This window comes from Populus alba, chromosome 9 (genome assembly GCF_005239225.2).
Source record: "Populus alba chromosome 9, ASM523922v2, whole genome shotgun sequence".
Lineage (NCBI taxonomy): Eukaryota > Viridiplantae > Streptophyta > Magnoliopsida > Malpighiales > Salicaceae > Populus > Populus alba.
The window spans coordinates 6502825-6522268 of record NC_133292.1 but is presented as its reverse complement, the minus strand read 5'-3'; the positions used below and the strand labels follow the sequence as shown (position 1 = coordinate 6522268).

At 32.0% G+C, this 19444-nt stretch overlaps 2 protein-coding genes across 2 annotated transcripts; both read left to right on the top strand.

The window, feature by feature from the left end:
• Positions 1–221: 221 nt before the first annotated feature.
• Positions 222–5471, top strand: LOC118027652 (translation initiation factor eIF2B subunit gamma). Its single transcript, XM_035031053.2, has 13 exons — positions 222–426; positions 591–686; positions 1001–1078; positions 2857–2937; positions 3017–3236; positions 3313–3371; positions 3570–3619; positions 3703–3790; positions 3887–4144; positions 4255–4347; positions 4474–4578; positions 4794–4910; positions 5015–5471. Exons 1-13 carry the CDS (start codon positions 361–363, stop codon positions 5078–5080), a joined length of 1377 nt encoding a protein of 458 aa, XP_034886944.1. The 5' UTR covers positions 222–360; the 3' UTR covers positions 5081–5471.
• Positions 5472–11873: 6402 nt separating this feature from the next.
• Positions 11874–13710, top strand: LOC118027653 (cytochrome P450 705A22-like). Its single transcript, XM_035031054.2, has 2 exons — positions 11874–12819; positions 12972–13710. The coding sequence occupies exons 1-2, from the start codon at positions 11911–11913 to the stop codon at positions 13599–13601; spliced, it is 1539 nt and encodes a 512-aa protein (XP_034886945.1). The 5' UTR covers positions 11874–11910; the 3' UTR covers positions 13602–13710.
• Positions 13711–19444: the final 5734 nt, after the last annotated feature.

Below are 19444 nucleotides of genomic sequence, written 5' to 3'. Positions count from 1 at the left end.
AGGAGATACGCTCTCCTCTCTTTTTGCTCCTTTATGGTAAGAAGTTAGTAATATTTTGTTTTTTTATATTTTTAAATAAAATAGATAAAAAATAAAATTTATAACCCAATAAAAATAATAAAAATATTTTTATTTCTTTTTTATATATTTAAAAATAAATGAATAAAATAACTAATAAAACACAACTATCTACTCATCGAACACTATAAAATTTCTCATTCTAGAAACCAAACCCCCCCCCCCCTAAAAATTAAAATAAAAAATAAAAACCAAAAAGAACCTAAAACCTCCCCTGTTCTGATTCGCTTCCCCCTCTCTTTCTCTCGAAAATAAAGAGATAAATATTTTTTTTATTGAGAGATGGATTTTCAAGTTGTCGTCCTTGCCGGTGGCACCTGTAAAAAATTACTTCCTCTCGTCTCCAAGGTTTGCTTCCTACTTTATTCACTTTCTGTATGTTTCTCGAGATTAAAAAATATATATATTTAAAAATAAAAACCGCTCTAATTGCTCTACCGACTAAGATTTATTTTTATTTCTGTCCTCTCTTCGATTTTATTTTCTTGCTTATTTTTGTTTGCTGAATGCAGGATGTGCCAAAAGCTTTGCTTCCGGTCGCGAACCGGCCGGTTCTTTCTTACGTGTTGGAGCAGTTAGAACTCAGTAATCTTAAGGATCTTATAGTTGTATGCTTCTCTTTATTTTAACTCTTTTTTTTTTTTGTGATCCCTTGTGATCTTTTTGCTTGTTCTGTTTTGCTTTCTCTAGTAGTGGTGGTGGTGGAAGAAAATTGCAAAATGGAGAAGAAAACTGAACTTTATAAAAGCCACTGCTGCTTCTGTTTTGGAATGTTCATTCATAATTTAAATTATTTAAGTGTAATTCAATTGTTAAGATTATAAAGTGAATTATTAGCAAATGTGTAACAATGATGGCTTTTTAGTTGCTTTTGGGGTTTAGGGTTTCTTTCTAACAGCCCCTTTTTTGTGTTGCTGTATAGGTTGTTGAAGGGGAAGATGCAGCTCTTCACGTTGGTGGTTGGATATCAAATGCTTATGTTGATCGTTTACATGTGGAGGTAATTTTTTGTTCTTTTTTAATTTTAATCTCTAATGCAATAAAAATAATTGTATTTTGTTGGTGACATTTGATTGTAATTGTCTGTGGTCAGTGCTTGATGGTATGGAGTATGGTGTTTTTTGGTTACTGAAATAACTAGGTAGAATTTGGTAGGAATATTGCTCGGAAATGATTCGGTTAAACAATTGAGAAATGAGTCTTCACTTTGTGCAAACTGTTTAACTAAATAACTAAAACTATAGTGTGGCCTTGACAAGTGAACATCAACTATAGTTACTAATTTTGGTGATACATGTGACATGGATGTATGTCAATTGCTGCCTTGGTATGTATAAATGTGGAGCTTGCCAATGTTTAGAAGAGTTTTCCTCGTAGCAGACTATTCTGTAGTCTGTCTCGAAGTATCAGAAAATGGGACTTCAAGCCAGAGTCAGGGTCTGAGTAATATCAGGAAGAAAAAGACTGTTATAACAATTCCCTATCACTAGTCTGTTTCATTACAAATCCCTCTGTTTTTCTGTTCTTTGCATATTTTGCGACTGAAATAACACGCTTAATGGTAGGAAATTTCCATCTGCTTGATGAAAAAGGTGAGAAATGAATAGCTCAAAATCTTTGCAGAATTTTGAACTCCATACTGAAGAGTGTTAGTTGATGAACAATGGATTGTTGCGATGTTGGTTTTTGAGTGCTGACATAAACTTCCTAAGATGGTCTTATGGAATTATTTTCCTCAATGATTAAAGCTCATGGCATGCTAATATGCCATCAAATTTCTAAAAAGCTTTTTTGTCACCAAATATGTTTCGCTTACTAACCCCCAACCCCCTTTCTGTTTTTTTTCGTGACTGTTGGCTTCCTTTCTCATTCCTTATTGGTAGTGGTTGAGACATTTTTTCCTCAATCCACTTGCATTTAGTGCACTCGTGGCTAATTGATGCATTCTCTTCAGTACATTATACTAATATAGTGGTCTAGGGGGGTTTCTTTTTAAAAACAATTATGTGAATCCACTGACATTTCCCTTTCAGTCTTTTCCATCCCATCTTTTAGGCGTGTGAAAAGCTGAAAATTAAACATCAATACAGACCACACCTTTTGTCTTTTTTATGCTCCTGTGTTGTTTCGCGTGAATCATTTACATGTTATGGGAAGAGTGATTATTTAGGATACTACAGCTTATAATAACTAATAATAAGAATATTGTCCTAGGACTAGGTTATGCATTATGATAATTGTGGCACAGGCATATCTTTTATTGCATGACTTTCTACTGTTGAATGACTGATGCCAGTGTATGAAACCATAAAATAGTAGAGATTGTTGAATTTTTTGAAAATGCTCACCACTTTTAAGCGTACAAGAACAAGTCAATTGAAATTGAAAGGTACTGTACTTTGATTCTTTGTTAAACTGAAAGCAAACACAGTGGTCATGGACCTGGGCCAAATCAGTTTGGAACTTGCTGTTTTGTTAGTTTTTTAGCTTCTAGCTGGAGGCCATAAATACTACCAATATCTTTGCCTCAAGGATACCATTTATTATATGCAGTTCATATTATTCTCTAAAAAGATGTCATTTCATTTTTCTGCAATCTTACAAATGGAAGCTGGCATCATGTGCTCTGTGCTGCAACATATTGCATTTCATGAGCATCAATGCTTGATGCAACCATTGTTATATTTCAGGATTGTTATTAACTCATGGTATTCTTCTCTCTGTCATTCATTTTTTATCTCTAAAAGTAGACTTTATAGATGCTTTATAATGCTGTAGGTTGCTGCAGTTCCAGAGGATGTTGGAACAGCTGGTGCTCTTCGGGCCATTGCTCACCACTTGACTGCAAATGACATTTTGGTCAGCATTTGAACACCTTTAGTTTTTGAGTTCTAAGCTTTCAATTATTTGCAGCCATTTATGCTTCATCTTCCTGCAGGTTGTGAGTGGAGATCTTGTTTCTGATATTCCTCCTGGTGCACTTGCAGCTGTTCATAGACAGCATGATGCAGTGGTGACGACAATGCTTTGCTCTGCTCCTGTCAGTGGACCTACAGAGTCAGGATCTTCAGGTGGAAAAGATAAAATCAAGAAACCAAGACGCTACAACATCATTGGCTTGGACCCCTCAAAACAATTTTTATTACACATAGCAACAGGTTAGATGTTTAGGATTTTGTGTTATTCAGAGTTCCATTTATCTGCTCATAGTGCTCATGCTGAAACTTCTTGCAGGAGCTGAAGTTGAGAAAGAAATTCGAATCCAGAAAAGCATTCTTCGTGCAGTAGATCAGGTAAGGGAGAGCCATCTATCTCATTGATCTTATTAAAAACTTCCAATCCTTGTTTAGTTTTTGTGCTTTCCAGAACAGATTGAAATCCCAGCATGCGTACTTTTATTATTTTCATATTTCTAGTTCTTAGTTGTATTTGATGATATTTTGTATGAACTGTAGCTCTTACTCTACTCTTCTTTTCTGTCACTTTGTTAGATGGAAATACGAGCTGATCTCATGGATGCTCATATGTATGCATTCAAGAGGTTGGTCTGTTTTTAACTTGTCATCTTTTCCTTGTTTTTCTTTTCAAGAGTCCTCCATAACCATCCCTGTGTATCTCTTTCAGGTCTGTTTTGCAAGAAGTTTTGGATGAAAAGGATAAATTTCGAAGCATAAAAGAAGATATGCTGCCTTATCTTGTTCGGAGTCAGATGGTTAGTCAAATAAATTCCTTGTATAATTGAATTTTTTTGGCTTGCATGTTGATATAGAAAACTTAAATTGGTGCAAATATATCCATTTAATGTTAGAAATCAGAGGTATTATTGAACGGGGCACCACAAGCAAAAAATGGAAATGAGAAGGTTAGTTTCCAAAACAACCAAGCAGTGGTATCTCAGATCTTGGCTAATGCATCTACTCTGAGCTTCCATGATCTTTATGCTTCAAGTAACAACGGTACTGCTCTGGTTCGAAGAATCCATAAATGTTGTGCTTATATTGCCAGCGAGAGCAGATACTGTCAACGCTTAAATTCTATTCAAGCATTCAGTGATATAAATCGAGATGTGAGTTTATGCTGCTGATGTTCTTATTTGTTCTTATTATAATTTTCAATTCTATTTTTGCATTTTTTATTGATTTAGTTGAAATTGATTTTCAATCTGTGAAATGTCAGGTCATAGGTGATGTCAGTCATCTGTCAGGCTATTCCTTCTCTGCTCATAACAACATCATACATCCTTCTGCACAGATTGGATCAAGAACTGCTGTGAGTCCAGTAAACTTAAAAAATCTCACTTCTAAAACCACTTATTTAGTTTCAGTAATAATTTATCTTGGGGGTTTTGTCTTGTACATTTGGTCGAATACTTGGATGTTAATTTGATGAGTGTAGGTGGGGCCTCATTGTATGCTATGGGAAGGTTCACAAATGGGTGACAAGTGTAGTGTCAAGCGATCTGTCATTGGCCGTCACTGCCGGATAGGTTCCAATGTGAAGGTATGAAGATTTTAAATCATAAACATAACACTAGTTAGAATGAACATGAAATAGCATATACCATAACACTAGCTAGAATGAACCTATGAGGTCGATTGCTTTGGCCATTGTATATATGTTTCCTTAATTTTTATACATTCATAAAGAAAACAACAGATTTTAACTTTGTCGACATGAGTGTCAAGTCATTGAATCTAATTACTCTGTAACCGCAGGTTGTTAATTCAGTCATCATGAACCATGTCACCATTGGAGATGGTTGTTCAATCCAAGGTTCTGTGATTTGTAGCAATGCACAGCTCCAAGAGCGAGCTGTGTTGAAAGACTGCCAGGTCATCCCTCCCTCCCTTCCTACCTCTTCTCTCTCACACAGCTAATCACGCACAGCACAGTTTCATGTGTTCTCTATGTTCTCATTTTTCTGTCTTTGTTCCAGGTTGGAGCAGGTTTTGTGGTTACTGCAGGCAGTGAGCACAAGGGAGAGTCTTTGGCTAGAAAATAAAAGTAAAGAAGAAAAACCCTTGCTTGGAAGTGAATGCCCATGCGAAGGAGTCTTCTGAATCGTGTAGTGTGCTAATCATAGGTCAGAGGAAAATTTTTGGTGATTGCTGCCGTCGAGTGGAGCAGGTGATACCTCTGGCAAGCAAAAAGAATCTTTGGCAAGTAAAGAGAAATACCAATCTTAATGAGAGTACTATTCAATCATTTTTTAGTTTGTTCTTACAATTTTCTTTTTATATGGTCAGAGTTTCTTGTATCTGATAGAATCCGTCCCATATATTTTTAACGACTCGGGAAAAAATAGATTAGCGCCAATTTTTTCATAACCTTGTAAAAGATGTTCAAAGTTCTTGGCTGCTGGATCAAGCATTTATCAATTCCGGTTGTCTCCATTAAGGTTGTTGTAGTGTAATTCTGTGTCTGCATGTGAAATGTTTGTTCTTCAGCCTCTATTGTAGTTGTGATGGTAAAATTACTTCAGGGCTAATAATGTAATCTGATAAGAACGTTTGATTAGCCAACCAGTAATCATATTTGAAGCATTTGCATGTCCTGCTCCACGGATACATGACTCAAGATGCTTGTGTTTTGAGCTTGGCAGTGCTACAATCTGTTCGATCTCAGTTTTTTTTTTTTGAAGTGTTTAAGAATAATTATTTTTTAAAGTGTTTTTTACTTGAAATTATATTAAAATAATTTTTTAATATTAGCATCTTAAAAAAATATGAAAATACTAAAAAAATATTAATTTAAAATAAATAAATAAATAATTTTTTTAAAAAATAACTGAAAACAGAGAGTTTCCCAGCATTACTAAAGCAATGTTTCGTGTCTTCAGAGAAGACATCGTACTTATTCATGGGTTACTCTCCCCACTCCCAATCACTTCGGCAAATGGAGCTACAATCCAATCCGCTCTTGGACTCAAAAAGATTGGAATGAAAATCGTGCTTCTGCTATTGTTGGTTTATTACATGTTGCTCAATGCTGTTGAACAGACCATGGCTCATTATCTGCAGTGTATGTCCTATATTGACTATAAGAGTCCCCTTAATTGGTGCAGCAAAAAGATTTAGTTTTGTTTTTCTTTTCTTTTTTGAGCTTTGTTTTTTTTTTTTTTTTTTTTTTTTATTTTTTCTGGTTTTGTTTCTATTGGGTTAGCACTTTATGATTTTTTTCAATTTCACCCCCTTTCATTTTTTAATTTATAAAATTAAAAATGTTTTGCAGTTTCACCCCTTTTGATTTTTTTAATCTTTCAAATTTGATTCTCATTCTTTTAATTACTATTTAGTTTGTTTATGATCATTCCTTTTTTTTTTCCTCTCCAGATTTCATCCCTCTTAGGTGTTTTTCTCTTAAATTTTATACTCTTTTTTTTTTTTCTTTTCTCTTTTATGAGTTTTTTCATTAATATTTTTTCAACGATTTCATCTTTTAAAATTAAATTGGATGAAATTTAAACCTCTTGATTGAACTTAAGATTCCATAATTTGACGAATTACAAGGTTTTTAGATTATATCAGGTTTAGAAGATTCGCTTAAGTTTTCATTTTTTTTTAAGACAATGTTTTCTGTTTTTTCTTTGAAGTTTTACTCTTTTTTTTTTCCTTTTTTAATTGGATTAGTAGTAAATTATTTGATAATTTAGATAGACTCCTAAAACCTTTTTTTATATAAAAAAATTAACTTTACCAGCAACAAAGAGTAAGCATATATCTAATAACCAACTACCAAGTACAACAACACCACACCCAGGAGAAAAAAAAATTCAGAAAACTCGATGATAAGAATCTCCTCCAGCCCTATTAGATTTTTTCCCCCTACATGACTTGGTTGAGATGCATGGTGGTTGATAATTAAAAAATGAGAGTGACGATGACTGTGACGGGAATAGATCAAATGGTAGTTGACATTGGAGGTTAAACGGTGACTGGTGGTCCAAGATCACAAGTAGCCGTTCCCTGAGTTTTTGTCGTTTTTTGCCTAGTCTTGCTCGACAAACATCGCTCCGAGAAGAATTTTTTAATTATTGATCATTAAACTATATAAAAAAAAAAACCCGGCTTTCTCAGTTAATTATAGTCAATGAATTTATATGATTTTAGCGTCGCGTTGCGTCATTTTTCGATAATGCAAGTAGCTATTATATGTAAATCAATGAAAGCCAGATTGCTGACTTTGCCGTGGCTATAAAATTAAGATGTGACCCTTTTTTTTTTTTAATTTAGTTTTATTGTATTTATTAGAAATTAAAATTTATAATTTAATTATAATTATTTTTTATAATATTATTACGATTTTAAAAAAATTATCTTGACATTAAATTGATGTTTGATTTTATAAAAAAACAATTTGGTTTTATAATTTAGAAGAAATTGAAAATTAAGGGACCAAAACTACAAAATGAATGAAATACCAAGCCTTATATAAAAAAGTACAAAAATGGTCCTCATGCTTTTTTCCTTGGATTTCTCCTTGGATATTTTTTAAAATTACTATTTGGTCTCCTTTAATTTTCTATCTGATATTTTGATGTGAAACTTTATTTAATTTTTTATTTTTTCAACCTTTAGTCTAAGAGACCAGAGAGAAAGAGTTATAAAAATTAACAAGGAAAGAAAAATTCATAAGTTGACCACATTCTAACCATAAAATAATTATTTTTTTTATGTTAATGAGTTTCATTTGATTTATGTTAATGAATTTCATTTGATGAGAGAAATTTTATTAAGATATTTTTTATTCTATATCTTTCTTGAAAAAGTAGATGGACTCTTGAGAATGTTTTTGGATTGAAGTTAATCTTTAAGTTTTACATTGATTAAATTATGATTTAAGACTGTAAATGGGTTTAATAAAATCTTTAGGGTGTATTTCTTTTTTCTTTTTGGTTGAAAAAATGGTGAGAAAAATGGATTTATAAGCTACTTGAGGTCTTGATTGACTTTGTGGCCTATATCATTTTAATTAGGACTGGAATTCCAAGCTAGAACTATACAAAAAACTAAATAAGAGCTATTCATTTTACTTTTGTACCAGATTTCTATATATTGTGAATTATAATAAGTTTTTATTTAAAAAACAATGCTTCTTAAAAAAAACATGTTTTTTTTTTCAAAATAAAAATGAAGTTTATGAAATAGAAAATTAGGTTTTTTTATTAAACATATATATATATATATATATATATATATATTTTAAGTTCAAATCATTATAGTTTTTATGTTTTTTTTTTATTATTGTTGCTTTTTAACAAAATTACATGAGCCAGAATAAAATGGTTTTTTTATAAATATATTTTCTCCATGATTTTATTTATTATTTTTCTTATGATCGAAGTCTCTTCTTATTATTATATAATTAAATAAAAAATTAATTTCAAAATTCTTTTGGTGATAACTCAATAAACTCTACAAGATATGTATCACAAGATTGCTAAAAAAGAAGGAGCGAATTTCTCATTTATTTAATAATAGTGAATGAATTTATTCCATCGTCATTTCTTATAAAGCAAGCAGGTAGGATATAATATTACGAGCCCGTTCAAGCAGGGAGGATATACAATTTTTTCAAACTTGAAAAATAAAATTTGTTTTTAAAACATAAAAACAAATGTGCTTTACATGTGAATTAATGAAAGTCAAATCGCTGGCTTTGCGGCAGTCTGTCCTAAATTTTCCCAGGAACGGATTTCCTGGCTATAACTATGCATCACGTGTTTGTTTTTGAAAAAGAGGATGCATCACGTGGCCTGGTATGATATTGTGTGTATTTTTCAACAGTCAAAATCCACTGGAGGAGATCCAATATTAATGAAAATAATTAACTAACTTTAAGCAATAAAATAAATAAATAAAGGGAGTCAAAGGTTTGAAGTCATTACATTACTTAAATTTCAACTTTCAATAATGGAAAGGTAACCCTAACCTAGGTTGCGTGCATGAAGGGCAAGAATCGTCATCGTACGTCCTCCTATTTCTTCCAATACTTTTCTCCTTTGACTTCCATCTTCTCTCATGTAGAATATAATTTTTTATTTTTTTTAAAAAAATAATTTTTATTTTTTTTTATATTAATTTTTAATATTTTAAAATTATTTTAATATACTATATTAAAAATAATTTTTAAAAAGTAATTATCATCACAATATCAAATAAAATCATAAACTAACATCATATCCACCCATCATCTTCTACAATCAAACACAATAAAATAAATAATAAAAAAATCAAATCTCTTTAAAACTTCTATACATGTTGACGAAATTAACAAAAGAGTTCAGGATTTTTTGGATTTAGAAAACCATTCAAGCAAGCACCATCTCCAAGTAAACCTTTGCCATTATTCTCGTTAATTAGTATGTTAAAAAGTAATCGTCATTATAATATCAAACAAAATAGTAAATTAACACTATATTTAACCATCATCTCCTACAATCAAACACAATAAAATAAATAATAAAAAATCCAATCTCTTTAAAACTTCTATTGACGAAATTAACAAAAGAGTTAAGGATTTTTTGGATTTAGAAAACCATTCAAGCAAGCACCATCCCCAAGTAAACCTTTGCCATTATTCTCATTAATTAGTATGTTAAAAAGTAATCGTCCTCATAATATCAAACAAGATAGTAAACTAACACCATATTTACCCATCATCTCCTACAATCAAACACAATAAAATAAATAATAAAAAATCCAATCTCTTTAAAACTTCTATACATGTTGACGAAATTAACAAAAAAATTCAGGATCTTTTTGGATTTAGAAAACCATTCAAGCAAGCACCATCTCCAAGTAAACCGGTTATAATTAGCATTTTATAATTCCTTAATATCCACCTTCTTCAAGATCCCAAAATTAACATCATCTAGTCAAAGATCCATCACCATTCAGAGTTGCTGGCCTTTTCTGTGCGCGCGAAGAATATTGTAGACATTAAAGGTGGGGCAGGCTGGTTTCTTTTAACAGTGAAAAATTAAATAAATTCTCTACCAATATATCTAAACCTAAAAACCTAAGGAATAAGACAATCCTAAGGAATAAGTCAGTCCATTAAAGTTGTTAACCACTTGGATGATCCCTTCCAAAAAAAAAACAACAAAAAAGAAGAAGAAATTAAATTATTTTTCTCGTACAACTAAATTTTTTTTAACAAAGAAATTAACTAGTTATTGTTGTTTTGTTGAGTTGTTTAATTTATTCCTGTTTCGCTTGTTTTCTTCTTTAAATAGGAAAGTTCAAGTTAACTTCCAATAACGATTCTCTTCTTATTAAATGTAACTTCTGGTCACTACTCATTCATTTCTTGTTTGAAGGTTTTTGTACCATGTAAACTCTTTATATCTTTCATTCACCATTCACGTATAAGTGATCAAATTCAGTCTGCAGTCAAGTTTTGCATATTCTTCTTGATCATACTTGGTAACTCCTTAATTAATTTTAGTATATAACATGAAGCTAAGCTAATTTATATGTGAATCTTCTCTTCTCGCATTATATCATTTTATGGAGAATGCAATAATAATAATAATAATTGATGCAAATATGAAAAAAAGGATCAATTAGAAAGATTACTAGTTAAATTTTATTTCAAATATATATCCTACGTACGTACAAAAGGCTGTTAATTGATAGCTATTTGGGGTAAAATCAATAAAATCTTGTCCTTGAAAAATTGGAAATTAAATTTAGGTAAAAACCGTAGTTTAACCCCGCGTTATTATCAATTATTCGATCCCTTCCACTGCAAGACATGACGCTTCAGATCAGTCTCTTCAATTAAAATTATATGTCACAGTAGTGTTTAGAAATGGAATTGAAATTATATTTTTATAAGTTTGATTTTTTTTTGTTTAAAATTATTTTTTTATGCTAAAAATAATTTTAAAAATAAAAAATATATATTTTTAATGTAACATAATTCAGGCAATCACATTATTTATTATTTAAAGATTGCTTTGTTTTGAAGTGTATTGACCTTTGACCAGCTCATTGTGCAAATTATCCTATTTGTTTGAACAGGAACTTTCCTGGTTAACTTAAGAAAATAATCATAATTAAATACTCTTCTCTAAAATCATCACTTAAAATTGAAATAGATGTGTTTTTTTTTTTTTTTTGTATAAGGGTTGATTAGTTTTTTTTCTAAACCATGCATCGATTTAATGTATTCTTTTTTTAATTAAAAAATAGTTACTTTTTTTTTAAAAAAAAGTGTTAATCTTAAAAGAAAACAAGGAGGAGAACCACTTTGATCATTTGTTGTATTCTTCGAGGTTACAAGTGTTGTGCACTTTTCTTACACTTTTTATCATGGTACAGGCTTACACTATCTTTGATGCTTACAAAGAACTTAATTTGTCGCGAAATCTACAGGCAAATAAATAGGTTAAAACCATACATTCACCATTCAATTCTAGATCAGTTTGACAGTTGAAAAACCTTCCATGTTTCTGTTTGGTTCATGCAGTCTTCCTAGGCGTGGCGTCTCCCTCCACCGAAGCAATAACGATATAAAGAACAGACAGGAATAAGAGTTTGATCATTCAAATTTTATGGTCTTTGTTTCATCTGTGAAAATGATTTTACTTTTAAAGATAAATTGAAAACAATAAAACTATGAAAATACATCAAATCTTAATATCTAATATTTAAAAACAAATTAAGCTAATTCATCCCTTTTATTTTCCATAGAAATCGTTATACATCCTTACTTGCCCACGCAACGGTTGGGTAAAGGGCAGAGTTGGCTATAAATACATATGAAGTTAGTTCAAAACACTTACTCCCCATTTTCTTTTTAGCTAGTTTTCTCTAAGCGGACACCATGACTGTCATTCAATATGTTCTTGCCATCTTTATCCTCTTGTTTATCACAGTCTTCCTTCAATTCATCTTCAAGAGGCCCGGCAAGAAACCTGCCGGTTATTGCCCCCCTCCAAGCCCACCCACACTTCCTTTGATCGGCCACCTCCATTTATTAACCCCGGTAGCATTCAAAGGATTCCATGCTCTCAACAATAAATATGGCCCTCTCCTCTATCTCCGTTTGGCCACTTATCCTGCTGTTCTTGTCTCATCCGCTCCACTGGCCACAGAAATCTTCAAGGCACTAGATATCCATTTTACCTCTAGAATAAAATCCCCTTTTGAGGATAATTTACTATTCGGAAGCTCAACAAGCTTTTTCAATGCTCCGTATGGGGATTACTGGAAATTCATGAAGAAAATTTGTACGACAGAATTGTTGGGGACTAGACAGATGAAGAAGTTAAAGAATGTTAGACGAGAAGAAGTTGTGAGGTTTTTGAGTAAAATGTTGGAGATAGGTCAGAAAAATGAGGTTGCAAATGTGAGTGCTGAGGTATTAACACTAGCAAACAATAGTACTTGCAGGATGATTATGAGCGCTAGGTGTTCAGGAGAAGATAATCAGGCTGAGAAGTGCAGAGAGCTGGTGAGTGAATCCTTTGATCTGGCTGCGAAGCTTGCTTTATTTAGCGTGTTTGGTCCCTTGAAAAGGATAGGTATCTGGTACTTAAGAAAGAAAATTGCCGACGTGCCCAAAAGGTATGATGAATTGTTTGAGAACGTCTTGGTAGAGCATGAGGAGAAAGCAAAGAGAGAAGGTCCTCACATGGAGAATAAAGACTTGATGGATATTCTTTTGGAAGTGTATCATGACAAAAATGCTGAAATAAGGATAACCAGGAAGCAAATGAAGACTTTCTTTCTGGTAATTATACTTCATTAGTTAATCTCTCTTTCAAGATGATCAATACTTTCTTTCTGCTAATTATACTTAGAATGAACTGTCAAAATTTAAGTAATCTTATTTATTAAACATCCTTTTTAATTTCCGCTTTTTTGTTTCTCTCTCTCTCCCAGGATCTTTTCACAGGAGGTACCAATACTACATCAGATGCCATACTGTGGATCTTAGCAGAGCTTGTCAACCATCCTGCCGCGTTCAAGAAGCTGAGAGAGGAGATAGATTCAGTTGTTGGGACAGAGAGACTTGTGGATGAAGAAGATATCCCAAACCTGCCTTATTTCCAAGCATGTGTGAAGGAAGCAATGAGGCTAAATCCACCGGTGCCTCTATTTGATAGAATATGCGGTGAAAATTGCAAACTTGGAGGATATGATATACCCAAAGGAATCACAATGATAATGAACGCCTACTCTATCATGAGGGATCCAAAGATATTTGAAAACCCCAATGATTTTATTCCGGAGAGGTTCTTGACTGAACAGGACAACACCAAGGGCCAAAACCTACAGGTTTACGTCCCTTTTGGTGGAGGAAGGAGAATGTGCCCTGGGACCAACATGACCTCAAGTTTGATTAATTGTAGTGTTACAGCTATGGTTCAGTGTTTTGATTGGAAAGTTCTCGGTGGAGATGGAGCAGATGGATCGAAGGTTAACATGGACTCTAAATCAGGCGTGGTAAAGACCATGGCTAAACCTTTCACGGCCATTCCTGTTCTCCACAGTAACCTATTTTCTGCTTAAATCCCAGTCTAAACGTTTGTTCTTCTTAAGTTCTAATTCTAAGTATCCACTCTCAGTACAAATCACCCTCCTCTATGCCAGGCAGTGGTTCTGTGTTTTTCTTTCCTTTACTTTCTTTGTTTTTTTGTTTTTTGCATGGTTTCATTATTAACTCCTTTTTTTTTTTTTTTCCTTTACTGTTTATATGTGTACAAATGCCAGATAGTATATGCGTGTAAAAAGATTAATAATAATCTTCTCTTTTCCCACTTAGCTATTTTTCTTTTATAAAACCTCAATTTCTTTAAATTAATATATGAAACTTTAAAATATAATTTATATTATTTTTTAATATATCTTTTTAAATAAAAACTTTTTAAACTTGAAGCTCATATATACATATAATATCTTTTATTTAATTTCATTAATTAGAATAGAGATGATGAGATTGAAACTCATGATTATTTAGCTATCAAGACTTTAATACTATATCAATAAATCATCTTAATTTAAAAACTTAAACTATTAAATAAGATTTCGAGATATAATTTATATTAATGTTAATTAACACATATTAGTGTTGATGACTAGTTTTTTTTTTTGGATTCGAGGAAACCCTACCCCCCAGAAAGCGTATTTTGGGGCCCAGGTAAGCGAGTAAAAACCTCGGTTGTTCAGGCTCTTACAAGAGCTGTATACCCTGACTCGAACTCAAAACCTGCTGTGCAGATCTCAAGCCCTTTGCTACCACGCCACGCCTCTTGAAGACTAGTTATCTTAGTAGGTGATTTATGTTTTTTTCTTAGATAAACATAAAAAAATGCCTCTAATTACCTTAATATTTCTACCAAATAATATTTTATCATTAATTTTTATATATATTTTTAATGAAAAGGTTTTTATCCACATTACTTTTCATCCGTATTTCATTCAAATTATACACTTAGGCGCAAATCATGATTCTTTAAGAACCATTAGAGGATCTTCATGTTGTCATAAAACTATTAATTAGATTAGCTATCATAAAAGTTTAGTTTACAAGCATGCAATTTATATATTATAATAAATTTACAATCAAAATAAAATATTAACAGATATACTTACTAGGAAAATATAGAAACCTCAATAACATATTAAAACACAATCTTAGCTTGTATACTAAACAAGTATTAATATTATACTTAAAAAAAACTATTCTAGAGTACCTATTTGTTGAACTACTTATAATATGACTAAGCTAAAAATTTATTTTTTATTCTTAAGACTTTATTATTCCTTGGTGCAAACACAAGATGTATGCAATTAACTTTCAAAAATTCCAACAATACAATCTTATTTAGATACATTTCTAAATAAGATCCATGAACTCTAGAAAATTTGATTCAAATATCTCTCTACAAAGACTAATCATAAGCTATAAAGTATACGAAAAAACATAGAATGTAGAGCTTAAAAACATAGGAAATTAGGCTAAAAACAAAGGAGGAGGAGGAGGAGGAGGAGAGTGTTAAAATTTCTATTAAATGTATTTAGGAAACTATCTAGGACGCTCTTATTTTATCCCTTTTATAATGGATTTTAGAACAAAATTAATATATAATTAATTCTGGTGATTACAATAATAAATTCCCTTCATTATAAGCCTCGATTACTCATCATAAAATAATATTAAACTTGTCAATTTTAATTTTAAATATAGTATTTTTTGTACTGGAAAAATTGTTGGAGTCAGTAAAAGAAAATGACTAATTGTACAACCTTTTTAATTATAGGCTGGACAAAGTAATATATTGACTGAATAATTATAAACTTAAATTCAAGCCTAAAATATGTTGGCAGCAAAAAATATAGTTTTTTTTTTTTTTTGTAATTCAAAAAATTACTTTACAGTAAATTTAAACCTAGGCAAAGGCTAGGCCATGAGCTGAGCATGTTTGATTTAAACTCAAAACTTTATTTTAAAACTTTGGTGCTATTTATGTCAAATTTTAATTTTTTCACCAAATATGTTTCACTCACTAAACCCCATCCTTGTATAAACAAATTTGAATTTAATTTATAACCTATTATAATTCTTATATTTAGAATAAAATATAAAACCACATAATTGAAATGAATTCAATTATATTGTTTGGAATAATTGTAAAAATGAATTGAATTATCAATCTTGACTATTTTACTCTTAATTCATAAATCATTTTTTTTTATAAAAACATTTCTTTTTGTTATAAAATACCCTTATATTTATTTAAAATGACATAAAATATAGATATTTAAAAAAATATATAAATAGACTTATCTAATATTAATTCTTTATTAAAAGATCAAAAAATATGTATTTGTTGAAAAGATTCGATCAAATTAATCTTTTCATTTGAATATTGAGAAAAATTTCTAGAAATATTCTAATAAAAAATTCTAACATTTTATTCAAATCAAACTTAAATAAATAAATATTATACCAATGCAAATCACATTACCAAATAAACAATTCAATAACTAATATAATTTTGACAGTGTTAATAATTCATAAAGACACCACAATTCTTAGTTTTAATAATTTTAAAAAAATCACCACATAAAATAAATTTTTGACAATTATTGTATAAATAAGTTTGTTGCTATATATTTCGCTACTCAACGCCACTAAGAAGAACATGTATAACTTCTATAAATAAAATGGGTCCCGTGAATTTAGAAATAGTTTACTGTTGAAATCCCCGGAAATTGGTTTTTGACAGCATAAATCTTGTGAATGGCAATTATGGTTTTCTACAATGCAAAGAACATATATGATCATTTGAAGTAGCTAATGGCAAATAATTAGCTCTGATTGCTTAGTATTAGTATAGGGTGCTATTTTGGAGGATGATTTATATTTCATGTGGTAATTACATATGTATTAGCTATCGAGCGATACATGCATCGTGTTTCTGGGAAATTGAGTCAAGTCCCTAGTTATTATTAATTCTTAGAATTGGATGCTGTTAAATAGATTGGAATAATGCTGATTATGATCTCTTTAAAGTCTTCATCGTGAATAAGTTAGTCTTTCAGTGAACTCATGCTTGTGCCTCTATAACAGATGAAGAACACTCATGCAAAAGACCAAGACATCAGCAACATCTTTCAACTATGTTTTCTTTGTTTGCCTTTTCCACACCATATTTCTGTCTGATTTATTCTCCAACACATTTTTTCCCCTTAATAATAGAGAATAGCAGAGTTGGAAGAAATATTACGTACATAGGAAGAACACAATGATCACAAGACTTAGGAATGACATGATGATATTAGAGATGGTGGGGGTAAGAAGAAGAGAAGGAAAGAGACAGTACCGTGGAGGGTTTTTTTTAACGTGGAAAAAATTGTAGCAAATTAGAGGGTCTCTCCCCATAATTTGTTTTCACATATATTTTTTTAAAATTGTCACACCCCCCACAAAAATTTATAAATTAAAGAAGGCACGACATCGGTTGGCGATTTTCGTAGTGTTCTGATGATTTGGTTCTTTTGGAGTCGCCACCTAGTATTTGGTCACTAGGAACCCTAACTGGTCTTTCAGAGATTCTAAGGCAAGGGACTGGTTGCGTAAAGGAAAGGTACTAGCACCCCTAATACGCCCTACCTGAGGTAAGCTGCTTGGTGTTTGGTTTGCTCTAATAGTCTATGGTGTTGGTGTTTTTTAATAATCCCGTCAACTCGTAAATCGCAAGGAAAAGAGAATAAAAAAAACGAAGAAAATTTCACAATTCTTAAAAAAAAACAATTACTTTTCACGACTCGTAAACCGTGGAGAGAAAAAAAAAATAATTTTTGAAATGTTCTCGATCGCAACCAAAGCTTCTTTCAAACATGTGCGTTGATTTATTACTCCCGATAATTATTTTGGATGTTCGTCCTTTTAAGGATTTCTTCATCCAAACATTAGCGGTGAACAATAACCACAACTTCTCCTCCCCAAAATAAGATTTTTATAGTTTTTGGAAATATTGGCCAATACCCTTTGGAGTTTTAACAAACAGGTTGTAAAATCCACAAATGCAAGAAAATGATTTGTGTTTAAGAAATCCATGCGAAAACACATTTTCAAAAAAAACTTCCAATATTTTTTTTTTATATATAAAAAGAACATTCAAAACATGTTAGTGTATTGGCCGTATGCAACACGCAAGAAAATATTTTTTTTTTTTGACGAAATCGGGTATTTTTAATACTGAATTTGTATCTCCACAGCATAAAAATACAAAACTAATATTAAGTCATTTTTAAAAAGATGTACAAAAATCAATAATATTTTTAAGGAATTTTTAGAATTTTTTTGAAAGCAAAAAAAAAAAAATTTTATCTTTGAAAATTTCAGGTGTCTCGACTAAAATCAGATATTTTCAAATACTGATTTTATACCTCCATAATATAAAAAAAAAAAATACAAAACCCCCTTAAAAAAATATATATATATGAAAGGAAAGTAACAACATTTTTTTAGATTTTTCAGATTTTTTTTATAAATATTTTATATATATATATAACATATACACATATATATTATAATTTATAATAATATATAATATATTATAGGGCTGGGCCGGCCCAAATGAATGGGCCAGGCTCAGCCTCAAAAAAGAGACGGGCCGATCTCGGCCCGAATGACATTGGGCCGATCTCGGCCCGAGAAACGAACGTGGGCCGATCTCGGCCCGAAAAACTCCTACGGTCTGGGCCAAGACCGGCCCAGACTTGCAAGGCCTGGGCCAGCATCGGGCTGGCCAGCAGACCCAGGCCCAGCGGGGGAAGAATTAATTTTCTTCCCCCGCCTCCTGCATGCAGAATGCATGCAGGAGGCAAACCTGCAGAAGACACAAAAATGGGGGGAAGAAATGTACCTGGCGTGGAGGAGGTTGGTCGCTGGCCGGTGGTGTGGCTCGTGCACGGTGGCTCCGGGCGGCGGCGTTGCGGCTGGTTTCCAAGTGTTTGGTTCGCTCTCTCTTCTCTCTCCTCTCTTTCTCCTCTCTCTCCCGATCCTCTCTCCCGTTTTTTCTCTTCGGTTTTCTTCTATATTTATAGGGGCAGAACGGGTGGGAGACCATGGTTAGTGCGCCTTCAATCACGCAACGGCTGGTCGGCTCTTTCGGCGGTGGTGGGGCGAGGAGAGAGACGCGGGAGAATTTTCGAAAATTTTTGCCTTCGGTTCTGCTAAACGGGGAAAGGAAGAAGATGAACAGTGTTGTTCAAAACGACACCGTTCTGGTCTTTTTTTTTTTTTCTTTTTTTTTAATGAAACGGCGTCGTTTTGGGTTAAAACGCGTCGTTTCATTTAAATGGCTAAACTTCAAATCAGTCCCTCAAATTCGGTCCCCGCCCCTCTTGTTGGCTGCCTTTTCATTTTGGTCCTTGGCCTCTGATTTATGCAATTTGAGCCCCTAATTGATCAATAAACTTCCAATTTCTTCAATTAAGCCCCTGAAACAATTTCCAAACAGACCCCTCTATCTTTGCGCCTTCTCCAAATTGGTCCCTGGTTTCGGATTTTCTTAATTAAGTCCCTAATTGGCCCTTAAACTTCAATATTTATGCAATTAAGCCCCCTGATTTGACTTAATAAATTCCTAAAAATCATAATTTGGCCCCAGAACTTTAATTTCTTTACTAATTAAAGCCCAAATTGACTTAAAAATCAATTTTTTCTTGCAATCAAAATCCTTTATAAATTCAAATAAAATCCAATTAAGTCCATAAACATCCAAATTTGGGCTTCTCCTCAAAATTCAAAATTTCCTTCTCAAATAGGGCTCTCATCCTTCAAGAAAATACTGTCAAAAATCCAATCTTTGTATCTTTATACTCCTTGACCAGTTTTCTAA

Bases quoted from the DNA above. Each gene is read 5' to 3' on its own strand.
- LOC118027652 (XM_035031053.2), top strand. From the start codon at position 361: ATGGATTTTCAAGTTGTCGTCCTTGCCGGTGGCACCTGTAAAAAATTA. The intron at 3,237-3,312 runs GTTAGATGTTTA...AACTTCTTGCAG, and splicing joins TTTATTACACATAGCAACAG to GAGCTGAAGTTGAGAAAGAA. The intron at 3,620-3,702 runs GTTGGTCTGTTT...TATCTCTTTCAG, and splicing joins CATATGTATGCATTCAAGAG to GTCTGTTTTGCAAGAAGTTT.
- LOC118027653 (XM_035031054.2), top strand. From the start codon at position 11,911: ATGACTGTCATTCAATATGTTCTTGCCATCTTTATCCTCTTGTTTATC. The intron at 12,820-12,971 runs GTAATTATACTT...TCTCTCTCCCAG, and splicing joins AAATGAAGACTTTCTTTCTG to GATCTTTTCACAGGAGGTAC.